General features: G+C 41.0%; 1 protein-coding gene across 1 annotated transcript; it reads right to left on the bottom strand.

The window, feature by feature from the left end:
• Nucleotides 1-197: 197 nt before the first annotated feature.
• LOC138962733 (cGMP-inhibited 3',5'-cyclic phosphodiesterase 3B-like) lies at nucleotides 198-23,642 on the bottom strand (the record flags this gene model as incomplete). The annotated part of the gene is given in 9 exon segments (XM_070334671.1): nucleotides 198-10,499; nucleotides 12,766-12,938; nucleotides 14,206-14,283; nucleotides 15,862-16,039; nucleotides 16,843-17,004; nucleotides 18,355-18,558; nucleotides 20,767-20,951; nucleotides 22,887-23,015; nucleotides 23,531-23,642. Coding segments are annotated over 9 exon segments (1,395 nt in total), but the record flags the coding sequence as incomplete, so codon positions are not given.
• Between the last annotated feature and the right edge of the window lie 2,531 nt (nucleotides 23,643-26,173).

Below are 26,173 nucleotides of genomic sequence, written 5' to 3' on the forward strand. Positions count from 1 at the left end.
TAAAACATTTATCATAGATAATCTACGACCCCGATGAGAAGAAGACTAATAATAATGACGCTCAAAACATTTACAACGATAAACAACAAATCAAGAAATGCACAATCCGGGAATCAAAAGAACTGCAATATAAAATTAAAAAAAACAAAAACAAACACAACTGAGGTTTGTATCTTGGAAGAGAGAGAGAGAGAGAGAGAGAGAGAGAGAGAGAGAGAGAGAGAGAGAGAGAGAGAGAGAGAGAGAGAGAGAGAGAGAGAGAGATGTAAATAAGTTACATCTACGTCACTTAAATACAGCACAAAACACTTGAACAAAATGAAGGAACACTGATCTTTCTTTATTTGGTGTTTAACGTCGTTTTCAACCACGAAGGTTATATCGCGACGGGGAAAGGGGGGAGATGGGATAGAGCCACTTGTCAATTGTTTCTTGTTCACAAAAGCACTAATAAAAAATTTGCTCCAGGGGCTTGCAACGTAGTACAATATATGACCTTACTGGGAGAATGCAAGTTTCCAGTACAAAGGACTTAACATTTCTTACATACTGCTTGACTAAAATCTTTACAAAAATTGACTATATTCTATACAAGAAACACTTAACAAGGGTAAAAGGAGAAACAGAATCCGTTAGTCGCCTGCTGGGACATGCTGGGGAGCATTGGGTAAATTCTTCCCCCAAACCCGCGGGGGGGGGGGGGGGGGGGGAGGAACACTGATACAAGTTCCACATCTTGCGTGGTAGTGGCTTTACCCCTGAATACTGACACCATGCTATACTGACACGCTAAACAAACGCTGCAAGGCTGGGCATAACAAGTCTGTACAACTCATCAAACTCTCCCACATCTAAATGCTATCAAACCAAAAGCATTAAACCCTGTTAATCTCTCTACACTATTCAAAACAGAGAATAAAAAAATAAAAATATTAAAAAAAAAAAAAAAAAACCTTTTGTTCGCCCTTTTTTGTTGTTGTTGTACACCCTCTGAACTTTCTCCCTTTCACACACCTGTCTTTTCTTTCCTTTAATTATTATTTGTTTGTTGTTGTCAACCTATTTGTTGTTGTTACATTTAAGGTACATTTGCTGCACCTTTTACACACAGCTATTCCTGCAGTTATCTAAGAATCCTCTTCTAATCCTTCATAGTTCTGATCCCTTCTCATTTCTTCATAATTTAAATTGAAAAGGAATCTAAGTTCCATCCTACCACCAGTTCTTTTCCCACAACAGACTCCATATATAGGTATGTGCCACAGTTTTGAACATTTGTCACTCGTGGTAAAGGACATATCACAGAAAACAAGCACAAAATAATTAAAAGTTATGAGTAGATATTTTGAGAGATTATGATAATCGAGTCAAGGAAGTAGAATTATACCATCTGCCACACTCATTAACAAATTTTACAGATTTGTACATCATGGTCGTATCATTAAAATCTGCATGATAGGAACGGAACTTTGAAACATTTCCAACAGACCCGCTTTCTGTACACCCAAGCCTGTGAAAATGATACCCACTGCTGCTTTTGGGAGAACCAACAGAATAAAAAAGTGAGAAAGTTTACAACATAAAACAGAGCCATAGATATACAAAATAAAAACATAAAAAAGAAGATTGAGACATTATGCTTCCAATACACATCTGTTACAAGGAAATAACACTGCAGAGTTATCACTAAACTTTCTCTCAAATGTTAGCAAAAGAAAATGTCAAGCATGAAAATACAATCAACATATCTCTGCCTCAGTCCAGTCACTTTTTTAAGAGCTGGGTGCAGAATGTCATAACAAAGCGATCAATAAAAAATCGTTCAATCTGCTGAACAAATCCAATGAAAAAAAGTCCATAGTCAGCTTTATAGGTATATGTAACTTAGCGACAGTTCTTTCTTTATTTGGTGTTTAACGTCGTTTTCAACCGTTCAAACTTAGCAACAGTGAACAATTGGAAACATAAAAGCTAGTTTACAAGAAGAAAATAATACTCGAACCTTGTTATTGAAAATTAATTTTGCATGCATGTCACATCAGGAAAAAAATTGCAGTTTGATCATTGGTATTTAAAAAAAATAAATCAACAAAAGTAAAGTGTTCTGGCAAGAAGTGATTGGCAGAAAAGGAGTCTCACACAGCACGGTATGACTATCAGGTGTCATGTGCAAGTTTTCCTTCTTTACTTAAAATCATGAAATACTGCATGTTTTCAAAGATTGTCCAGTTAACTAATCAGGTGATTCTTTGGAGGACAATTAATTCATTAATGAATAAAAATCATCACACTTGCGTGAACTATTTTTACAAAGAAATTTTCAAAAAACCAACTTCAGATTTGTCTGTAAAAGATGCTACAGTCACAATTAGAATGAATGAAGTAGTCTGTTACAACTACATATCTACAAAAGCAGCTAAAACTTACATAACAAAAGAGTCATCTACTATTTAGACAAACAAAAAGAAATAAAGGTATGAAAGGTACTCCCAAAACAAACGTACCAAACCAATTTATTTCACCTGGCAATCACTTTTTTCCGTATTCACACAGCTAATCTGCAACGCGGTTTATCGTTTCATCCAATGAAAATTATACATCTCTGAAAGGTTTGAGGAAGAACAATTAAAGGGATTACATGTACTATCAGGGCTTTTAGGATTTACTGCCCTCAATACAGTTAATTCAAATCCATTTTTCACACAAACTAACAAAACAAGTATCTCGTGAAATATCTTTTCATAAAATTGACAAGTAGATTATGTTTGATTTCAATATTAGATACAGAAAAAAAAAGAAGAAAGTACCATCAGAAGTCAAATCCTTTTGTCTGTGAACCCGACCCAACATATGAAAGCCATACCATTTTGGGGATAAGGCTGACTCATATTAAAATCACTTCTCAAAAGTAATAACAAAAACTATTAGTTTCCCTCTAATATGAGGTCATGCTTACAGTGTTACACTGTTCCATGGCCTAGCAGTTAACCCAAGCCTTCAACTTACTTTAACATCACAATTGTAAAACTCACAGGACTGATGAAAAAGAGCAAATCATGTTCTGAATTGGAGTAAAATAATAGTGTTGGGCAGGGGAGAGGTGAAGGAGGATTAGATGTATGAACTCAGGTGGGAGAGAATCAGGCTACTCATTGCAGATGAGCCCAAAATAACGTAAGTTAGGAGTATTTTTGCTCTGAGGTTCCAGTACTATAATACCCAGCATCATACCCCTGACTTGACTGAGCTACCAAGCGCAGCGTGAAACATTAATAAACAAAAGAGACAGTTAAATTTATAAATACAATCCAAGTCAAAATGTATACATTGCAGTAGCAAACAGACATCAAGTTTTAAATACCTTAGGCAGAATATACAGATTAAAATCACACATCACCCTTTCTGGAAACAACATGAGAAATTGTAGAAATTGCTTGACACTGACCACAAGACCCACTGCAAGCTGTCCAACGTACACTGGAACACCCTTTTAAGACCTCAAACAAATCTGAGAAAATCAGATCTTAAAAGAAAGGGAGTCTTAGAATGGAGGTAAATGTACACAGACCTGTTTACACTACACATTGAGCATAGTAAACTACGAATTTGAATAATATACTACGCAACTACGCAAGTCTGTCGTTTTCTACGCAAACGGTATTTAAAAAAAAAAAAAAAATTCTTTTTTGTCTTTACACCTGTTCCTTGTCCCGTTGTGCTCTCACACCGCCCCGTCCCTGCACGCAAACGGTATTGTTTCGGCTACGCATATCACAATCCGTAATTTTCTTCATCTCCCTTGACCGATCCATTTTCCAATCCATGTTTTCGGCCAGCAGTCGTTTGCTGCGTGCAGCGCGTAAAGCGCCCACGGGCGTTGCGTTGTAGCTTGTTAATGCCGAATAGGCTTCTCCAAGCGAATGCCGGGCACAACTGAAAGCGTTACTGCCAAACCATGCGGGCGTTTCGACACAATGGCTGAACGCAGAGCACACGAAAGTGAAGATGAGAACTGTGAAGAAAATGACTCCGAAAGGCCACCGACCAAAAAGAAAAAGACGAGCAATGCGCCGAACCAAGTCTTTCTGCCAAAATATCATCAGGACTACCCATGCCTTGTCTCTTCGCGGAAAGGAAAACATCATGCTCATTGCACTGTCTGCAATTCCCATTTTTCCGTCAGTCAATCAATACATGTGGTAAAAAGTAGCAATCATTGTTCTTGTTGTTGTGATAGGTCGACGAGAAATTCTACACATTCAATTACAAAACTACACATTTGCCTCATTTTGCTCCCAGAAAATACACATGCAATGTTTTAGGGGTAAACAGGTCTGTGTACAGATGTTATGGATAGAAAATCAGATCTTAAAAGAAAGGGAGTCTTAGAATGGAGGTACTTTCTTTATTTGGTGTTTAACGTCGTTTTCAACCGTTCAAGGTTATATTGCGACGGGGAAAGGGGGGAGATGGAATAGAGCCCCTTGTTAATTGTTTCTTGTTCACAAAAGCACTAATCAAAAAATTGCTCCAGGGGCTTGCAACATAGTACAATATATGACCTTACTGGGAGAATGCATGTTTCCAGTACAAAGGACCCAACATTTCTTACACACTGCCTGACCAAAATCTTTACAAAAATTGACCATTTTATACAAGAAACACATGACAAGGGTAAAAGGAGAAACAGAATCTGTTAGTCGCCTCTTACGACATGCTGGGGAGCATCGGGTAAATTCTTTCTCGTCCCAACCAATATGGGACTCCCCCTAACCCGCGGGGGTACTGGTCTTACAAGGGGAAGGTGGGTCTGAAATTTGGAGTCTTAAAAGAGAGGTTCCACTGTCTCAGACATTGATGGGGAACATACACAGGGTCGACAATACGCCAAGTGCAGGGGAGGGATCGAGGTGGTGGAGATTATTATAAGTGTAAATTCAGATTCCGTGAAAGGTTTGAATCTTGAAAAGTGTGCAAGTGGTTCCGCAGCCATGCACAGTGACAACGGACATTACTCAGAGAGCTGGCCCCAGAGCATCACTATGGCATTCGGCAAACACAAATGGCAAAATATATAGTTATAGAATTATGTAAATTTATATACTTGCACACATGTATATATCAGTGTGATATAATTCGTCAGGACTATATTAGTTCAGACAGACTTCGTGCAGTTAAACTGATACATCAGTTGGCTCACGTTTTCATTCCTCTTAACACATCTTCTTCATTTATAAATATTTCTTTGTATATTAGGGCCTTTCCACAACCGGTTTTCTGATCATTATTCACATAGTGTCAATGATTTTGTTTGGCAAAACAATTGTATTCAAGTAATTTTCTAGGTCAGCAGAGCATTCAATAGTTTACTTTGAAAACAAAATAACACAAACATTCTACTAAGGTTTGCCTTGCAGCAAATTAAAAGATGAAATAGGAAAACTATTACAAAATATTCACAAATGTTTCAATTTAACTTTTGTATAGGAGAAAAACCCTGACATAAATTAAGATGTTCAACAACAGACACGCAATAAAAACATTACTGTTGGATCCATTGCAATAAAGACAGTTCACAGGAAGTAAACAGTTCATTAAAAACATTGCTAAAGCGCAGTCTGGCATTAAAACATTACTCAAGTTTTATTCTTCTCTTGCACTACGCTAATCTACTGCTAGCAGAAGTGAGAATTACGGTATTACCTTAATTTCTACCTTAAAATGGTTGAAACTATTATGCAAAACTGGAGGCAAACAGACGAAAATAAAGAGGTAACAAGGAGAAGGAGGAGGAGGAAGCAGAGGATGAGGAATAGAAGGAGGAGAATGAGGTGATTGACTAATTATAACGATCAAGCACAAAATGTGGAACTAACACACCATAATACGTCATGTTGGATTAATATATTAATTGTGGGAAAGAGAAGAGATTCAAGCGATATCTTCAGCAGTACCATATGGAAGCATTAACAGTCTGCACTAGCTATAGAACCTCAAGAGAACTATATTTTGAAATAAAACAAAAATAATGAATCCACTTTCAGGACTTAACTGATTGTATGTATTCAAAATTTAACGACAGTCTAACACAAATTCAGATGGCCATATATACTCACATACACAGATGTTTTAATGTGCATGACCAGCTATTTTGGTCGTCACTAAAACATTAAAGGACACTACCTAGAAGTGCATGATTTTCAGCTGTAATCAAGCAAAACTGTGTAAATAACCTGCATGTACTGTACGTACAGTGCCTTTTAGTGAAATTTTTCTTTTCTTTAAAAGTATGTTTTGTTCACTTTTTTAAAGCAGGTCATGCACACACACACACACACACACACACACACACACACACACACACACACACACACACAATGCTTACACGCGCACATGCACAGGTGCAAATTTCTACATTTAATTACTGGAAAAGAACTGTACATAAACTTCACACACAATTGAGCACCCAGTTGTCTTAAACTCCAGTCCTGTTCTGAACAAAGCAAAACAGGACTTGGTAATTCAGAAGAAAGCTGTCACATTTAGATCGACATCTTAATCTGAAGAAAATACTTAATAACTGTATGTAAGGAATATAAAAGCACTTTCCTACAGGCTTATCACTACAATTCAGTGCATACTAATGATATTTTCAAAATGTATTCAATTTTTGTATGCGTGCAAGATATTTTATTTTAACACAATATGCTACATCTGCCACACAAAAAAGAACATGTTCAAAGCACACACACACACACACACACACACCAGCTTTCACTCTGAAATAGTTAAGACTGATGCTATACAGTAAATGTTTGGAGATTTTGACACTACGACAGTTGATTTTTTATGAGTAGTAACTTTCATATTTTATTAATTCGCAACTCTCCCCTCTCAAATGTTTTTAAACAAACTTCAATGAACAAGATAACAGCACCAAAATGATCAGCCTTTTAGAACCACTGTAAAACACCAGTGAGAAAAATACAAAGTTAGTAAACTCTGCCTTAATTAACAACGGGAAAATATATATCCTGGAATCTCAGATTTGTATTATACCAGTCAACCCGACCTACATGCCAGTAAGATTTTTCATTTCTACCACAGTTGCATTCCTGTAAGCATGATAACACAAAAATGAAATGAATAAAGGAGAACAAATGAACTGCAGGGATAAAGGAGAATAAAACATAACATTAAGAAAATGAAAAATACAATAAAACATGCAGTTCCAGTAATTTTAATATCTTCAACAGCTGTCCTATTTCCAACTGATCCAAATTAAATCAGGTTCAACTCAGGGTAACAATTATAATGGGCACATCAAATCAATTATGGTCGTCTGAGGTTAGGCTAAGTGACCCGCACAATTAATGGATAATTAAATCACAACAGAGAAAGGGTCAAAGCATTATATATACACAGCAAAGGGGTTGATGAAAGCAAGATTAACAATCACGGTCATAATATATTTCTTGTCAAAAATACAACACTTGAGCATGTGTGATGATCATACTTGTTTTGGTGCACCAAAAATGCTTCCGGCTCATGAAACATTTTCAGTCTTTACATGGAAGAAATCAAGGTACAAGAAAATGATGCTCAGTTCAAAACCGAGATGTCATCTGGCTGATACGCCAGTGTCCTGATACCAGTTAATGCAGGTGCCCATCAGTGACAAAGACATTTGGTCTTAAGAGACCTAAACAAACATCTCAGATATAAAATCTGAAACAAAAAGACTAGCTGTTAACGTTCCAAAATAAAAATAAGAATTTCATGAACTAACGACTTCATTTGTTTTCATACCTCTGGGAGATAGCATTTAAAAAATGTCGACAATATCATGAAGAGACTTTCCAAACAGCAACAATGTTCATGTCAACAATAGGCATGCCATTCCAAAATTATGTAATACATTAAATGACGTAATGATCGATCGAATGTAATCAAGGATGTAAATTACCAGGATTTATTTTCTTTAAGTAAGTGAGTACCACTATTAACCTCCCTGCAGCAACAGGCATGCACCTGCAATGTGAGACCCCGCTGATAAGACTCAGGACACCTACAACTGAAGGACACCCTCTGCTGTCCCTTTGTCTATTATCTTAACCAAAATATACCTGTTATGACAGACCACCTGCATTGTAGGGACACTTTTTACAGTTCCCAAGCATGTCCTTTCATCGCAGGTACCAAGGTTACCCCGCTGTATGCCTCTTGCATAAGACTTGTAAGCCACACCCGATCCCAAAAGATAGTGACTTGACAATCCCGCCATCATTGACTATGACGGGATGATCACCAAAATCAACCACTAAATCCCACAGTTTGAACCAAATCCAATCTTCTTCCAAAGGTGTGTAGCAGCCCTCTGCACCTTAATTTATCTTTTCCTTCTTCTTGTTTTCATCCGTTTACTCTCTCTTCCATTTCATGTACCAAAACGTATATCAGTTGCCGTAGTGTAAAATAGTAAAGTAATAAAAAAAAGTCTAACAATAAACTGAGTGTGTCAAGTAGGTTCCAACCTGAGAGATGTAAAAACAAGTATACTGTCATGTTGCTTCCTGAGGGAACCAGGAAAAAGTAACACTGACAAACATAACTTTTCGAGGTGTAACTGCTTTATCAGTATTCTGCAGGAAAATATACATATGAGAGTTCCATCAATTTTGCAGAGAATGCAAGCATTCCGTTTTGAACTTGTGAATCCGAACAAAGCATGTGGATGCTTTCCTGCGTAGTTTAAAGTTAATACAGACCATGGATATCTGAGATTACATTTGTATAGAAAAATGTATTAACTTTTCCTGCAAAGAATAATTTTGCTTTTGGTGGTTGTGCACCAAAAAGAAAAAAAAGAAAGAAAAAAACAGAAAAAAAACGGAAAAAAACAATGTAGGATGGATGGCGACGTGAGTTTAGTCGGAAGCCGGTAATATCAATGTCAGTATAACTTCCAGCCGGAACAACAGCTTAATTGTAATGTGTATATAATTAAATCACAGAAAAACTGCAGGCGATATGGGAAACAGCCATGCAGTATCATTGTAAACACAAAAAAGCAGGAAAAAGACATTTAGGTACAATTAAAAACTTGGACAACATCAATGATATCACTTTCAAGTCACTCGCTATTAAATGGCTCACGTCGTCAGCCCTTTGAGTAACGGACCGGCCAATGATTCAGTACAGCATGTACAAATACTTTTTCCCCACACGTTTCTCAGTATATATACAACCTGTCCACTCACTCACTGATAATCTGTTGGATTGCTTCAACGGCTCAGTACCCCATACAAGCATCAGAAGATATATTCCCCTCAGTCACAGCACTCTGGGAGGAAAGCTTGGCCAGAATAGGCCGCATCTTGTTTGAGAGATTCGCATTTCCTCCAGTTGATAATGCACACTATACATATTTCAAAGAAAGGATTGCTTCTTGCTGATGAGACAATTAAGACTCGATCGCTGCAAAATCCGGATTTGCCTCAATTCTTCAGCCCGAAATGCTGTACAGAGCTTCTGTTTGCCCACAGGGCACATATAACTAGCTTGATGCTGCACTGCCAACCTTTCAACAACCAAAGTGTCAGTTCATGATTCAGAACGAGTACTCCCGTACTTCTTACATACAGGGGCTATAAATAATAGCAAAGAAACAGAGTCTCCAAAAAGGATTCTGCAAGCAAAACACAACATTCTTGAGCTGCTTGTAAAGTCTGGCCTCTGTTTCGTGGTGTGCAGCAAAGCAGATCATGTTTGACCGCACGCAGACGCTCATGCCATTCCTTTGCTCTCTCTGCTTCAAACAACCCAAAGGCTTTCCTGTATGCAGTTTTCCACAATTTAATTCCCCTCAAAACGACACCTCAGGATGATGTACTTTTGCTGTATCTCTGTGCATTCCCCTGTCCATGTTATATTCCTAACACACCTGGTCGTTCTTCAAACATGCTATTTGACATCATCCGAGAACAATCGTTTTCCATTCCTATTCCTTCTTGGGCGTGTTATCCGTCACATCAGACTCTAAAACAGCATTTGTAACACTGATGATTTGTTGCCTTAGGCACCTGTTTTTCCTTTCCAGAAAGAGTCAGACACCAATTATTTTGTCTTTTACCAACCAATCTACAACTTCTTCACCGCTTAACTCTCTCTCTATACAGCGGCTGGCAAAACAGAACCTGAGAGAGACCCACAAGAAGCTGGCGAGCGTTCATCATAATGCTTGGTAGAACTGCTGAGCTGCACACGCGTGTTGACTGAGCAAATTCTCTGAAGATGAAGAAAAACTAGAGTGTGGTGCTCTGATGCTATGTCTTTCCTGATGCGGTGCCTGCGGTAGTTGGTGCTGATGATGATGAAGTGGTGGTGGTGGTGGCGGTGGCGGTGGTGCCCTGGCTCTGGGCGGCTGTGGAGGAAGGAGGGGGAGACTCGGACTCTTCTTTGATGGGTTCCATCGCATCTGTCTTCTCTGTTAGAGACTCCTGCAACGAAACAAAAATGACACCTCCCTTCAATCAACTGAACACAAAAATGACACCTCCCTTCAATCAACTGAACACAAAAATGACACCTCCCTTCAATCAACTGAACAACCACACTTCTCTTTTAGAGACTTCTGCAACAACAACAAAATGACACCTCCCTTCAATAGTCAATTCTGATAGTTGATACCCTGCGTGTGTATGTAACGTCAGTTTCTTCCCATTTGTGAAACGTGTAGAGAAGGTGTGTCTCAAACTAGTGTACAGGAACCACATGATGTTTGTCTGAGTAAGGGTTACTCACTCTTTCACAACCCGACAAAGTTATTTGCGGAATTGTCTATTAATTGACAATTATACTTCTCTCATAGAAACTTATCTGCAAGGAGAGAAAAAATGACACCTCCCTTCAATCACCTGAACGATCACAAAAATGACACCTCCCTTCAAACAACTGAACATTCAGGCTTTCATCAACTGAACACAAAAATGACACCTCCCTTCAATCAACTTAACAATCACAAAAATGACACCTCCCTTCAACCAACTGAACACAAAAATGACACATCCCTTCAATCAACTAAACACAAAAATGACACCTCCCTTCAATCAACTAAACACAAAAATGACACCTCCCTTCAATCAACTGAACACAAAAATGACACCTCCCTTCAATCAACTGAACACTAAAATGACACCTCCCTTCAATCAGCTTAACAATAAAAACAAGTCGCGTAAGGCGAAAATACAATATTTAGTCAAGTAGCTGTCGAACTCACAGAATGAAACTGAACGCAATGCCATTTTTCAGCAAGACCGTATACTCGTAGCATCGTCAGTCCACCGCTCATGGCAAAGGCAGTGAAATTGACAAGAAGAGCGGGGTAGTAGTTGCGCTAAGAAGGATAGCACGCTTTTCTGTACCTCTCTTTGTTTTAACTTTCTGAGCGTGTTTTTAATCTAAACATATCATATGTATATGTTTTTGGAATCAGGAACCGACAAGGAATAAGATGAAAGTGTTTTTAAATTGATTTGGACAATTTAATTTTGATAATAATTTTTATATATTTAATTTTCAGAGCTTGTTTTTAATCCGAATATAACATATTTATATGTTTTTGGAATCAGCAAATGATGGAGAATAAGATAAACGTAAATTTGGATCGTTTTATAAATTTTTATTTTTTTTTACAATTTTCAGATTTTTAATGACCAAAGTCATTAATTAATTTTTAAGCCACCAAGCTGAAATGCAATACCGAACCCCGGGCTTCGTCGAAGATTACTTGATCAAAATTTCAACCAATTTGGTTGAAAAATGAGGGCGTGACAGTGCCGCCTCAACTTTCACGAAAAGCCGGATATGACGTCATCAAAGACATTTATCAAAAAAATGAAAAAAACGTTCGGGGATTTCATACCCAGGAACTCTCATGTCAAATTTCATAACGATCGGTCCAGTAGTTTAGTCTGAATCGCTCTACACACACACACACACACACACACACACACACACACGCACAGACACACACACATACACCACACCCTCGTTTCGATTCCCCCTCGATGTTAAAATATTTAGTCAAAACTTGACTAAATATAAAAATGACACCTCCCTTCAATCAACTGAACACAAAAATGACACCTCCCTTCAATCAACTAAACACAAAAATGACACCTCCCTTCAATCAACTGAACCTATACATGTGTACTTTCTTGATCTCTTAGTCTTATCACCCCAATAGGAACAACTCCCAAAATTAAATTTGTATTTATGACAAATGTATAGAAACAAGCATCAGCGCTTATCCCTGTTCAGTGGAGCTGATATTTTTGGAATCTACCATTTCCAGGATATCACAGGAAATCCCCAGTTTACACATCAGAATCGCCAAAAGTCCGACTGGGTGATAACCCTCGAAAAGATGATGGTCGATGATTGTTGGCAATAACCCGATTTGGTCCCAATTGAAGTCCCACTGAGTGAATCTCAAACAGTCGAAATGTTCTTTCAGTAGATGTCACTTCCATGGGGGGCTATACCGAGAGAAGAGGATGAAGTACAGTACCTGCAATGTATGGCCCCTCAAATGAGAGGACACCTCCCAATTAAGGACACACTCTGCTGTCCCTTAGTCTTTTATCTTGACTAAAATAGACCTTCCACAACAGGCCACCTGCAAGGTAGAGACACTTTTGGCGAAGTTACAAAGGTGTCCTTTCATTGCTGGGACCACTGTAGAACATAACTCCCGATACTGACCTTGACATTGGAGGTGAGCTGTATGGCAGCCTCGGCAGCGGCTTCTATGGCGGCTTTCTGGGCGGCTTCCTCGTTAATGCGTGCGGACCAGTGTTCATAGTTATCCTTCATGTTCTTCGTCAGCAGGCAGTTAACCTTGCGGGGTCGCTTTCTCTTCTCCTGAACAACTGGACCTGATAACCCAAAGAATAATATTGACATTTCCCCCTTTATAATATGTGACCCTCCACCACGGAATGAGTCGCATGTCACCTCGCGCGGTTCTGCGCTAGGCATAATAATTATAAGTCCGGGGGGTGTCTGGTACAGTGTGAGGGTCACCTTTGTCACAGGCTTATAACTTGAAAAGTTTTTGCTCTTTTGTAAAACGGTTTTCACCACTGGATAGAGCATAAAAAACTCTTTAAGAAAATATAACAAATATGAAAATCATGCAAAGGTGACATGCGACTCATTCCATGGTGGAGGGTCACATATGTAAAATTCCAATAAAGATCAAAGGAGTGTTCCTTCTTGTTTTTATTTATTAAGGTTATGACCATCCCTCCACTTGGTCACATACAAAACATGAACAGCCTGGGTGCTCTCTGTGCACTTTCTTTCTTTTTTAATTTGGTGTTTAACGTCGTTTTCAACCACGAAGGTTATATCGCGACGGGGAAAGGGGGGAGATGGGATAGTCAGCCATTTGTCAATTGTTTCTTGTTCACAAAAGCACTATCAAAAATTTGCTCCAGGGGCTTGCAACCTAGAACAATATATTACCTTACTGGGAGAATGCAAGTTTTCAGTACAAAGGACCTAACATTTCTTACATACTACTTGACTAAAATCTTTACAAAAATTGACTATATTCTGTGCACCGTGGGAATTTTTTACAATTCTATTCTGTAAAAGCCACTACTGGCTTTTCCAGAAATTTTAAATCGTCCAAAAAAAATCAATTCACCACAGCCATAGCAGTCATGGTGTGTAACCAAGTGGAGCGATGCATGGCACAATATAAAAGTTTTTTTCCAGCTCTGAGATGTAAGCCAAACACGGGAAGGAGTGTGCTTTTAAGCAACCGAAATAGGATAAGGCAAAATCACAGAATCTGCAAGGTGCAGCCTCCAAAAAGTACAAAAGCAGATCCTTTTCAACATTTGAAAGGAAATAGTGTTTGGTTTTAACTCATTGTCCCCCAGGTACGGATATATCCGTACCCACTCATATGGCTCTATCTGACCAGGTACAGATATATTCGCTCAGACTGTTAGCTTCAGTCGCTTCCTGTAACATCCATCTAATGCCTGCATTCCAGCGTGTTGATACACAGTTAATACAATTCTGCGTGACTTGCTGCAGCACAGCTGGTCTCGGCAAAAAGAAAATTGGTCAACATAGGTGGGGTAGAAAGTGTTCAACAATGTTTTTCGGATTGTGCTTGGCTATACTCACCACCTTCATTGTCTGTTTCAGCCTCTTCGTCTTCAGTGTCTTTGCAGGTGCTGTCTTCTTTCTCCCCATCTGACTCGTCTGAAACAAAATTGTTTCCAAAATCATTACCATGTAAAGAAAGAAAGAAAGAAAGAAAGACAGACAGACAGAAAGTGAGACAGAAAGAAAGAAAGAAAGAAAGAGAGAAAAAGATAAAGAAAGAAAGAACAAGAAGGGCAAAGCCCATACGACTCACATGCTTGACCTTGACATGACCTTGACCTTCAGGGTCAAGGTCAAATAACTAAACCTAGCAATGACATCATACACTAAGAACTGCTTTACACATTTTTCCTACCAAAATACATGTGACCTTGACCCAAGGTCAAGGTCATCCAAGGTCATGCAACACAAAGCTGTTAATTCAAGACATAGGAAGTACAATATGGTGCTTATTGGCTCTTTCTACCATGAGATATGGTCACTTTTAGTGGTTCACTACCTTATTTTGGTCACATTTCATAAGGGTCAAAGTGACCTTGACCTTGATCATATGTGACCAAATGTGTCTCATAATGAAAGCATAACATGTGCCCCACATAATTTTTAAGTTTGAAACAGTTATCTTCCATAGTTCAGGGTCAAGGTCACTTCAAAATATGTATACAATCCAACTTTGAAGAGCTCCTGTGACCTTGACCTTGAAGCAAGGTAAACCAAACTGGTATCAAAAGATGGGGCTTACTTTGCCCTATATATCATATATAGGTGAGGTATTGAATCTCAAAAACTTCAGAGAAAATGGGAAAAATGTGAAAAATAGCTGTTTTTTAAACAACATTTATGGCCCCTGCGACCTTGACCTTGAAGCAAGGTCAAGATGCTATGTATGTTTTTTGGGGCCTTGTCATCATACACCATCTTGCCAAATTTGGTACTGATAGACTGAATAGTGTCCAAGAAATATCCAACGTTAAAGTTTTCCGGACGGACGTCCGGACGGATGGGGGGGACGGACGGACGACTCGGGTGAGTACATAGACTCACTTTTGCTTCGCATGTGAGTCAAAAAACACCGTCTGCAGTGGAAACCCCCTTGAAAGACGACCCCCCCCCCCCCCCCCCCAATTTAAGATTTCCTTATATTCTAAGACCCAGTGTTTTCTTAGACTTTCTGTTCATAACCTCTGTAAATTTACCCTCATTTCAAAACAGTCTCTCCTTTATAAGACCTACCGGCACGGTTGGCCTAGTGGTAAGGCGTCCGCCCCGTGATCGGGAGGTCGTGGGTTCGAACCCCGGCCGGGTCATACCTAAGACTTTAAAATTGGCAATCTAGTGGCTGCTCCGCCTGGCGTCTGGCATTATGGGGTTAGTGCATGCTAGGACTGGTTGGTCCAGTGTCAGAATAATGTGACTGGGTGAGACATGAAGCCTGTGCTGCGACTTCTGTCTTGTGTGTGGCGCACGTTATATGTCAAAGCAGCACCGCCCTGATATGGCCCTTCGTGGTCGGCTGGGCGTTAAGCAAACAAACAAACAAACAAACTTACAAGACCTGAATTTCTCAGATCTACATTGGAAGTCTTAGAGGGGAGGTAATTCCACTGTGTTAGGCTGTGTGAAGGGCTCAATTCAGACAAAAACTCAAATCTACTGGTTGCTCAAGTGACCCACCTTCGTCATCGCTCCCCTCCTCCACCCAGGTTCCAGGCAGCAGACCGCCGGTAACCATGGCGTTGCACAGTGGCGCCACCAGGTGGTTGATGAAGGTTTCCTGCAGCTTGGCGAGCTGAGGGTTGCGACGGTCCATGTAGGGTGAGATCGGCATTCCTCTCGCTGCTTCTTCGTCACCCTGAAACACACAAACCCACACTGCTGCAAGGGTCAAGGCACAGACATTTCATTTCATTTCCTTTCCTCTATTATCGCATTGCTGGGAAATTTGGGTCGTTTTCCTCCCAGTGGACAGCTAGCAGCAACAAAATTGCACTTAACCCAGAGTGTGTGTGTTTAGCTGTAACCTGAGCCACCTGAATTTCTGGTAGAATAACTGAGATTTTTTACGTGCCACAGTGGCGACAGGGTCCGGAATATAGATACCATTTCTGATTCTTCAAATTAAGGTGACCTGCGTCTGACCCAGCCTAGATTCGAACCTGTGACCTGTGGATGCCAAGTCCAGTGCTCTACCAACTGAGTTACCAGGCATTACCGGTTAATTAGTGTCCACGTCATACAAATAATAATAATAATAACAGCTTATATAGCGCAAACCACAGTAATCTATGCTCTCTGCGCTTTACTGTATTAACTATAAATAAGAACATACTATTTAACATAACAATACATATCATACATTCTTGCAAAATAACCTAACAATAAACTTACAACACATATAAGCTACTAATGGACAATGCCATGCAGACAGATAAACAACATAGACATGGACATAGAAAACGTTATGATCTCAAGATGAGAAACTCGGGTGTGGTGAAACAAATACAGGACAGAAATGCACACCACACCACAGCGTCTCCCCTTGTGAAGCGCCACCTATGCACAATAAATCATGTACAATCAACATTGGAAGATCTCAACTTAAACACACACACACACACACACACACACAAAATGTGCAATCACTGTTGACTGTACCTGTTCATAGAACTCCTCAGCGATGCGCATAGTCCACTGCCGGTGGAGGTCATGGGCCTTGGCCGGACCGTTGATGTCGGCCAGCTTGATGACCATCTGCAGGATCAACAGGCGGTCAGTCTCCACCGTCCAGTCCACGCCTGATGCGTCGTCGTCGTTCACCTGTTGTGCAACACACAGCAGTGGTCAGTGTACTGTTCATCATCACAGAGACTATAAAAAGGTTTAATTATTGGGACGCTTTATTTTTGACAAAACGTAACATTAACAAACGAACATTTGTACTAAAATTAAATGTTACAATTTCTTTGTTGTTTTAAAAAAAATCTGAATCATAGAAGGTAAGCAGTGAGTCAATCTATTTCAAGTTTTGTCAGAGAGACTAAAAACTCTTATCTGCTCTTATCTTATGCCCCCATATCAGAATGGCTGGCGCCCGAATTATAAGAATCGCTCCCACATCAGAAGCACTCTCTTGCACCATAACAGAATCGCTCTAGCGCCCTATATCAGAATCCCTTTCATACTTTTTTGAAAACTTATGTATTCTTATGCATACTGTGCCATGATACCAAGTTATAATTTTGAAAATGTCTGCACACGTATTTTTGGCTCACGTAAGTGTAGCCTATGCGATCATAACTTTGTCTGTCTGTGCGTTTGTGCGTGTGTGTGTGTGTGTGTTTGTGTGTGCGTGCGTGTGTGTGTATGTCTGTGGTAGAAACTCTAACATTTGAAGACGTCACATTACATTGACGTCACATTATGACGTAAGAGGGTTAGACGTCACGCGAAGGAAGTACTGAAAGTCTCGGTCATTATTATTTTGAGCGCGCCGAGACTAGTTGGCAGTCGTGTCCTGTAAGTAGGCTACATGCAGACAGACAGATCTAGATCTAGTGTCTCGCTTTCTTGCACAGTTTCACCTATGCTCTTTCTGTGTGTGTGTGTGTGTGTGTGTGTGTGTGTGTGTGTGTGTGTGTGTGACGGAGTGATTGAGTTTGTGTTACTGTTTGTCGATTTCTTACGTGAGCCTTGATGGCTTCGCCTCTTGTACATTGTTGTGTAGCCTTAGATGGGGCCTAAGCTAGGTCACATATGTGACCCTCCACCACGAAATGAGTCGCATGTCACCTCGCGTGGTTCTGCGCTAGGCTTAATATAAGTCCGGGGAGTGTCTGGTAACAGTGTGAGGGTCACCTTAGTCACAGGCTTATAACTCAAACAGTTTTTGCTCTTTTTTAAAACGGTTTTCACCACTGGATAGAGCATAACAATCTCTTTAGGAAAATGTACAAATATGAAAATCATGCAAAGGTGACATGCGACCCATCCCGTGGTGGAGGGTCACATATCGTCGGTGAAATCGTGGGACCTCCTAAGTGCTTCTTGGCGCCAAGTCACATACAAGGTCCCATGATTTCACCGACGATATTATACTTTCCATTATATCAAATCTAAAACATCAACAACAACAACAAAACTATCATACAAAAGAACTGCATGGTTCACCTTAGCATTGAACTCAGCCAGGATCTCAAAATGTCTCTTGAGGTCGGTGGCCAGGATCGCCTCAATGACCAGGAATCGGAAGCGTTTGAACTCTGCTGGTTCCAGGCCAGTCAAGAAGTAGTTCTGTTTGTGGTTGAGCAGTAATAACCAGGCCGAAGCCGCATGGTGGTTCTCAAGCACTGCCCGATCATTGTACAAAACAGCCTGAAAAATAGAGAATTAAAACAATGGATAAAAAATAATAAAAATAAAAAATATATATACATTAATTTTATTTAAACTGCGCTTGTGGTTCTCCGGGACTGCTCGGTCATTTTGTACAACACAGCCTGAACAATATCATTTTTATGGAATTAAAACAATGGATTAAAAAAACAAAAAAGAACACCATTTATTTTTGCCGTGTGAAGGTTCTCTAGCACTACTTAACCCAGTCATCGCACAAAAAAGCCTTAAAAATAGAGAATTAAAACAATTAATGGATTAAAAAAAAAAAATAATAATACATACGTTATACAGTAAAACCTGTCTCTAACGGACACCCGTGGGGAATGGTAATAGTGTCCCTATTAGACAGGTGTCCCTTCTTCACAGGTGGAGGGGCCGGGGCAATATTTTACAAAGAGCACGTAAAATGAACAAGACACTTTTTGTCAGTCCAGTAGTATGTATTTATTGGATTGAACATGAGACTCACTGAAAATGTGAGTAAACAAATGATACATGTAGCAAACAACAACAACAACAACACCCCCCCCCTCCACCTACCCCGTTCCCTACACACACTGTGCATTCAAACTTACGCAAGTCGGACGTCACAAAGCTAAAAATAGCTGACTCTTCATCAGTCATTCAACGGGAAATTCCGCAGTGTGTCTCGACCAAATTGGGTCAGCTCTTGTTTCATTCAGTTTTTCTAGTCTCAGCATAAATGCATGGAACAAAAATTTAGCTGTGTTAACTATTGCTTCCTTCGAACGATTGCTTACAAAGAGAGAGAGATCGTCGTCTTCTTTTTCCGATTTGATCCTCGCGATCTGTGTTTTACCACATCCCATCTCCTTCGCCACATCTCGGCATGATTGGCCGCTATCTAGTTTTTTCAAGGCAGCGACACGCTGCTCTAAAGTCAACGCTTTTCTTTTTCCAGCTGGAGATTCCATTTTCAAACACAGTAGTCTACTGTTGCTTTTGGTTGTGACTGTATCCACAATGCGGAAAAGCGAAAGTGAGCGAAGCGAAAGTGAGTGAGCGAAAGTGGGTCTCCATCTAAACAAGCCACTGATTGGTCAGAAAAGGGACAGGACAACCAATCAACAACCATTTGTGCTACGGCTACGGCTGCCGAGCACTGACTGCATAACAGTCAAGTTTTCGAAGTTGCGTTTTTATGTACGTTGTGTCCGTTTGTGACAGTGTTTACACTTCCTACGGTCCGAAAAATCGTGTCCGCGTCCGTAAGTGGCAGGTGTCCGCCCGTTAAAGGTTAGTTATTGTTGAAATCGTGTTCGTGCCATGATAAACTGTCCGTATGTAGCAGGTGGCCGTTACAACAAGGGTCCGCTAGACTCAGGTTTTACTGTATCACATTTTTATCTGCAGGAACAATTCTAGCTTTAAATCATGGATAAAAGCACCTGGGGCAGAACATATTTTGGATAGAAATAGACTGAGTTTCAGAGTACATGTATCATTGTTTTGTTTTAATTATAAGATGTAAAAGGGGTGAAAAATCAAAACAGAAAACGCCAGCAAATAGGCAAAAGCCTAAGTTTTTGCAAAGCAGGGGAGAGAACAGCATGCTTTGAAGGAACCCAAGTTAAACTTCTGTTAGCAGGAGTTCTTCCCCTTGATACATAGTCAGATGTATTCCTCTTCCCCATAGAGTATTCACAATGCAGGCATCATGTCAGAAGTGCACATGAATATGTAAACGGACTTTCTGAAGAATGTATGTCTGAAGAATGTATGTCTGAAGAATGTATGTCAAGTCTACAACACGAGAAAGTTCAAGAAAGATAGCAAAGTTTTGGACCGTATCACACCGATTACAAAAAAATAACAAGATGGAGACAATAATCAAGTCAGGGCCTTCAAGACATCCCAGATAACCTCAACATTAAGTTTTCATGAATCGAACATGACTCCGCCATGACCCCAACATTTGACGAGCATCAACCAAACTGGGTTTATGGTGGGAGATCATCAAACCCTAGAAGTGTGCACAGTTATTTCTCTACGAACAGTCGGCTGGTCCTGGTCAGACGGACAGCCTCACACTGTTCATTCCTAAGGTTCTCCCGATTACTCAGGTGAGTCAAATTATTTTAAGAAAACACAGAAACAAGAAATATACTAAACAAAACGAAAACAAGGCACCAGAACCTGAGTCTAATATGCTGTTAAAGTTACCTGAGGAGCAGTAGTAGCCACGAGGAAAGCGTTGGTGCGACCAGGATGGTCATAGTCGTGCATGGCGGCGGCTGTGTAGAGTGCCATCAACTCTAGCGCAGGGATGTTGCCTCCCATAATGCCGTACGTGTCTTCCGCCATAAAGTTCGTCCGGTTGATGAAACTGCGTTCTACTCCTTCTGATTCTGCAAGCAGGTTACTTTACACATAAAGTCAGAAAAATATTTTGTCCTGTTGCAGGTTATTTTACGGATAAAGTCAGAACAAAATTTCGTCCCCTTGCAGGTTATTTTACGCATAAAGTCAGAACAACATTTCGTCCCCTTGAATTGAAGGTTACTTTACGCATAAAGTTAGACCAAAATGTCGAGCCTTGTATTGAAGTTTCATGCAATAGGTGCCCAAGTACGCTACAACAGACAATGTTTATCTCAAGTACGCTACAACAGACAATGTTTATCTCAAGTACGCTACAACAGACAATGTTTATCTCAAGTACGCTACAACAGACAATGTTTATCTCAAGTACGCTACAACAGACAATGTTTATCTCAAGTACGCTACAACAGACAATGTTTATCTCAAGTACGCTACAACAGACAATGTTTATCTCAAGTGAAAGCACATTTAAGACATCTAGATCTTTTTAATAACTGCTAACATTTTAAATAAGGGTGGTTCCAGTGTGCAGTAGAACCTTTTTTTAAAAACACCCCCCACACAACCCCCAACCCTCCCCCCCACACAACCCCCACCCCCACACAACCCCCACACACAACCCCCACCCCCACACAACCCCCCCACACAACCCCCACCCCCACACAACCCCCACACACAACCCCCACCCCCACACAACCCCCACCCCCACACAACCCCCACCCCCACACAACCCCCACCCCCACACAACCCCCACCCCCACACAACCCCCACACACAACCCCCACCCCCACACAACCCCCCCCACACAACCCCCACCCCCACACAACCCCCAACCCTCCCCCCCACACAACCCCCACCCCCACACACCCCCACACACAACCCCCACCCCCACACAACCCCCCCACACAACCCCCACCCCCACACAACCCCAACCCTCCCCCCCACACAACCCCCACCCCCACACAACCCCCACACACAACCCCCACCCCCACACAACCCCCACCCCCACACAACCCCCAACCCTCCCCCCCACACAACCCCCACCCCCACACAACCCCACCCCCACACACCCCCCCCCACACAACCCCCCCCCCCCCACACAACCCCCAACCCTCCCCCCCACACAACCCCCACCCCCACACAACCCCCACCCCCACACAACCCCCACCCCCACACAACCCCCAACCCTCCCCCCCACACAACCCCCACCCCCACACAACCCCCACCCCCACACAACCCCCACCCCCACACAACCCCCACCCCCACACAACCCCCACCCCCACACAACCCCCAACCCTCCCCCCCACACAACCCCCACCCCCACACAACCCCCACCCCCACACAACCCCCACACAACCCCCACCCCCACACAACCCCCACCCCCACACAACCCCCAACCCTCCCCCCACACAACCCCCACCCCCACACAACCCCCACCCCCACACAACCCCCACCCCCACACAACCCCCACCCCCACACAACCCCCACCCCCACACAACCCCCACCCCCACACAACCCCCCCCACACAACCCCCACCCCCACACAACCCCCCACCCCCACACAACCCCCACCCCCACACAACCCCCACCCCCACACAACCCCCCCACACAACCCCCACCCCCACACAACCCCCACCCCCACACAACCCCCACCCCCACACAACCCCCACACACAACCCCCACCCCCACCCGCACACAACCTCAGACCTAAGTGTTTTCTCAGTTTCTTGTTCATAACCTGTGTAAATGTAACCCCATTTTAAGATTCCCAGCTCCTTTTTTAAGACCCGATTTTCTCCGATTTTTGACATTCTTAGTTAAACAGGAGCTTCCGGCCCATATTACTGTTAACTGACACATATAAATAATGGTTCGCAAATTAATGCATGGAACACTCATGATCTTAGACAATATTTTCATTAGAATATTCAACGGCAAAGCCATGAAAGCAGGAGCTAATTACCAGATTCACTTGAGGACCCATGCCGTGAGCAAGCATCAACGGTGTTAATCTGCGTAAATCCCGGGATGGGACGCGTCGTGAGGTAGTACACACCATGTAACACATCTGTTGCATGTACACGATTATGGTCTGCACACAGGAAACACAGACTTTTACACACTTTGCCGGTTGATGAAAAAGCTTACAGATCAGCCAAGAGCGTGGAAATAATTAAAACTCCATTACTACAACACAGCAATACACCTGCTATGATTTTAATCAAATATGCCTTAAACACACACACACACACACAGACACGCACAATGCACGCACGCACACACATGTCACACACACTACACACATACACTGTAATTCTAATCGCTTGCTGACCAAACGCACATACTTTATGCTCACATGCACATGTACACACCAAATCATAAAATCATTGATCTGCCCAGCCAACACACACAGAGACACACTAATACACATGCACAATTGTATGCCCAGCTTATATTATTATATTTTGCACAACACACATATATACTCCAATCACAGTTGACTGCCCCCCCCCCCCCCCCCCCCTTCTGATCCCCTCCCCACCCTCCCTCTACCCACACACACACATAAAAAACACTTATCCACATTCCCCCCACACACATACTTACAAGGTTTATCTCTGTAACCTAGCTCCAGAGCATGGAAGTAGTTGATGAATTCTACAACTGGTATCCGGAATGTTTCCATCAAACCCACTTCTGTGAATAACTTATATGCTACCTGTAACATATAATACAACAATAAATATTGGTTTTTTCTCAAACTGACGACACACACACACACACACACACACACACACACACACACACACACACACACACACACACACACACACACACACACACACACACACACACACACACTAACACATAATTTTCTCTCCATGATACCTGCTTCACCTGCAAAAGCATTGCTACCTGAAACAGAGACTTTCAAATCATAGCAGTATGTAGCAGCAAAGAAAATCATGTAAGATTAAGAAAAGCAGAAAGAGGGAAGAATAATACCAAAAACATACAAAAGAAAATATGCAACAGTAAAGAATCTATGATCAACAGAGCCTCCAGATAGACCCCCCCCCCCCCCCAAAAAAAAAAGAAAAAAAAAAGAAGAAAGAAAGAAACAATTACTGTTCTAATACAAAACCAACGGTTACATCATCAGATGACTGTCATACCTGAGATACCTAATAAACAACATTAAAAAGTCAGTGCATAACCAATTTGATGTTATTTTGGAAGAATGAATTGCCAATTTACTTTTTTCACAGTGAGAGAAAAGTGAAACTTAGGACTGCATAGAATTGATTTCAAAATGGCAATAAACGTCAATGACCATTTCAGGAAATGTTGCCAAGAACACTGCATCCTAGCAATTACTCCATCCCTGCAATGGTTAAGAGTTTTGTTTGTTCATTCATGGGCTGAAACTCCCACGGCTTTTACGTGTATGATCGCTTTTACCCCGCCATTTAGGCAGCCATACGCCGCTTTCGGAGGAAGCATGCTGGGTATTTTCGTGTTTCTATAACCCACCGAACTCTGACATGGATTACAGGATCTTTTTCGTGCGCACTTGGTCTTGTGCTTGCATGTACACACGGGGGTGTTCGGACACCGAGGAGAGTCTGCACACAAAGTTGACTCTGAGAAATAAATCTCTCGCCGAACGTGGGGACGAACTCACGCTGACAGCGGCCAACTGGATACAAATCCAGCGCGCTACCGACTGAGCTATATCCCCGCCCCATGGTTAAGAGTCATTTGTTCCTCTTCAAAGGTCATTTTGCTTGCACATTCTTTGCACTGTCGAACCTGTCTATAAGTATAACCACAAAACAACAAAAAACGGTCCTCATAGACAGGTGCTCACCATGGAAAGATGAAGTATAACGAGGAAAAATTCCACAGGGATCCTGCAGAGTGGTCATAGGGGCAGGTGTTCAGAAAGCAGGTTTGACAGCCCGTACGAAACGTTCTTATAAGAAATTGGACCCAATTTCATATAAGATTCTTATAAGAGTCTTGTATGACAATTTCATATATGTGGCTTATAGGTATTTTAAATGCAAATGAGGTAAATTCTTATAAGAAACTTATATGAATCATATATGAACCTATAACCTGAGCTCATATAGGTCTCTTATATGAATCTTATATTCTCTTATAAGAAAGCTATAGGTCTCTTATATGAAATGTTCATATATGAGACTTATAAGAATCTTATATGAAACCTACATCTCCCTTATAGGATTCTTATATGTCTCATATATGATATTTATATGTCTCATACTACTACTAGACACAAGACCTTGACCTACATTTGTGTTTACAAGGGAAATAACAGCAACAGTGACCTGCTTAACCCAATTTAACTGTCTTGACTTTGAATTATAATGAATCCAACTGCAAAATACCTTTTGGTTCAGTATATATACATATCTTTACTGAAGTTGTGTTTATTTTGAGGGCAAAAACAAACAGATCTCTAAATCACTGGTCACAAGAAGAGGAGTAAGACATGTTCATTGTCCTCTTCAAATCCAATAACCTTGAAACTTATGAACAAGAAACAACAAACAAGTTACAGCCACAAATAATTTTCTTGAATATGCACAGCTGTCACAGTTTCTTGTTGCTTGAACCAAAGTAGTGCTGGTAAACATGATTTGATCACCTGATGCAGAACCAGAACTATAAAGTAAAACAAATAATGGAGGGAAATTCTGGATTTTGAATAAAAACACAAACCTGTCAGTGTCAAGCTGTTGGGTTGGTTGGGCTGCCAGCCACCCACAAACATCAGCATGATATAAACATTCTCTTCACATATTCATACATCAAGTCCAATTATTTCTGTAAGAATTTTGCATTTTAGTCCTGCTCTTTCACTGATTTTCTGCTAAACATTCACAGAGTTGCTGTCACAAAGATGGCCGTTCAGTCAGGGGGAGATAATGCTCAAGGCAAACCATCCACTTCCTGTTCATATATGAAACATATATGAAAGCCAGTATTGCCAGTAATTCAGCATTGTCCAATTTTTTTTCTAAGTCCTGAATTCTCCTATGCAGAAACTAAGTGCTGATTCATATAAGAGTCATATAAGATTCATATAAGAAACATATAAGAGAACTAAAGGTTTCTGGAAGTGCAGGTTCTCATATATGATTCTTATATGAATTGGGGTCTTTTTCATATAAGAGACTTATAAGAAACCTATTCCTACAACTGACATACATAGCTTTTTAC

Source organism: Littorina saxatilis, linkage group LG3 (genome assembly GCF_037325665.1).
Source record: "Littorina saxatilis isolate snail1 linkage group LG3, US_GU_Lsax_2.0, whole genome shotgun sequence".
Classification (NCBI taxonomy): domain Eukaryota; kingdom Metazoa; phylum Mollusca; class Gastropoda; order Littorinimorpha; family Littorinidae; genus Littorina; species Littorina saxatilis.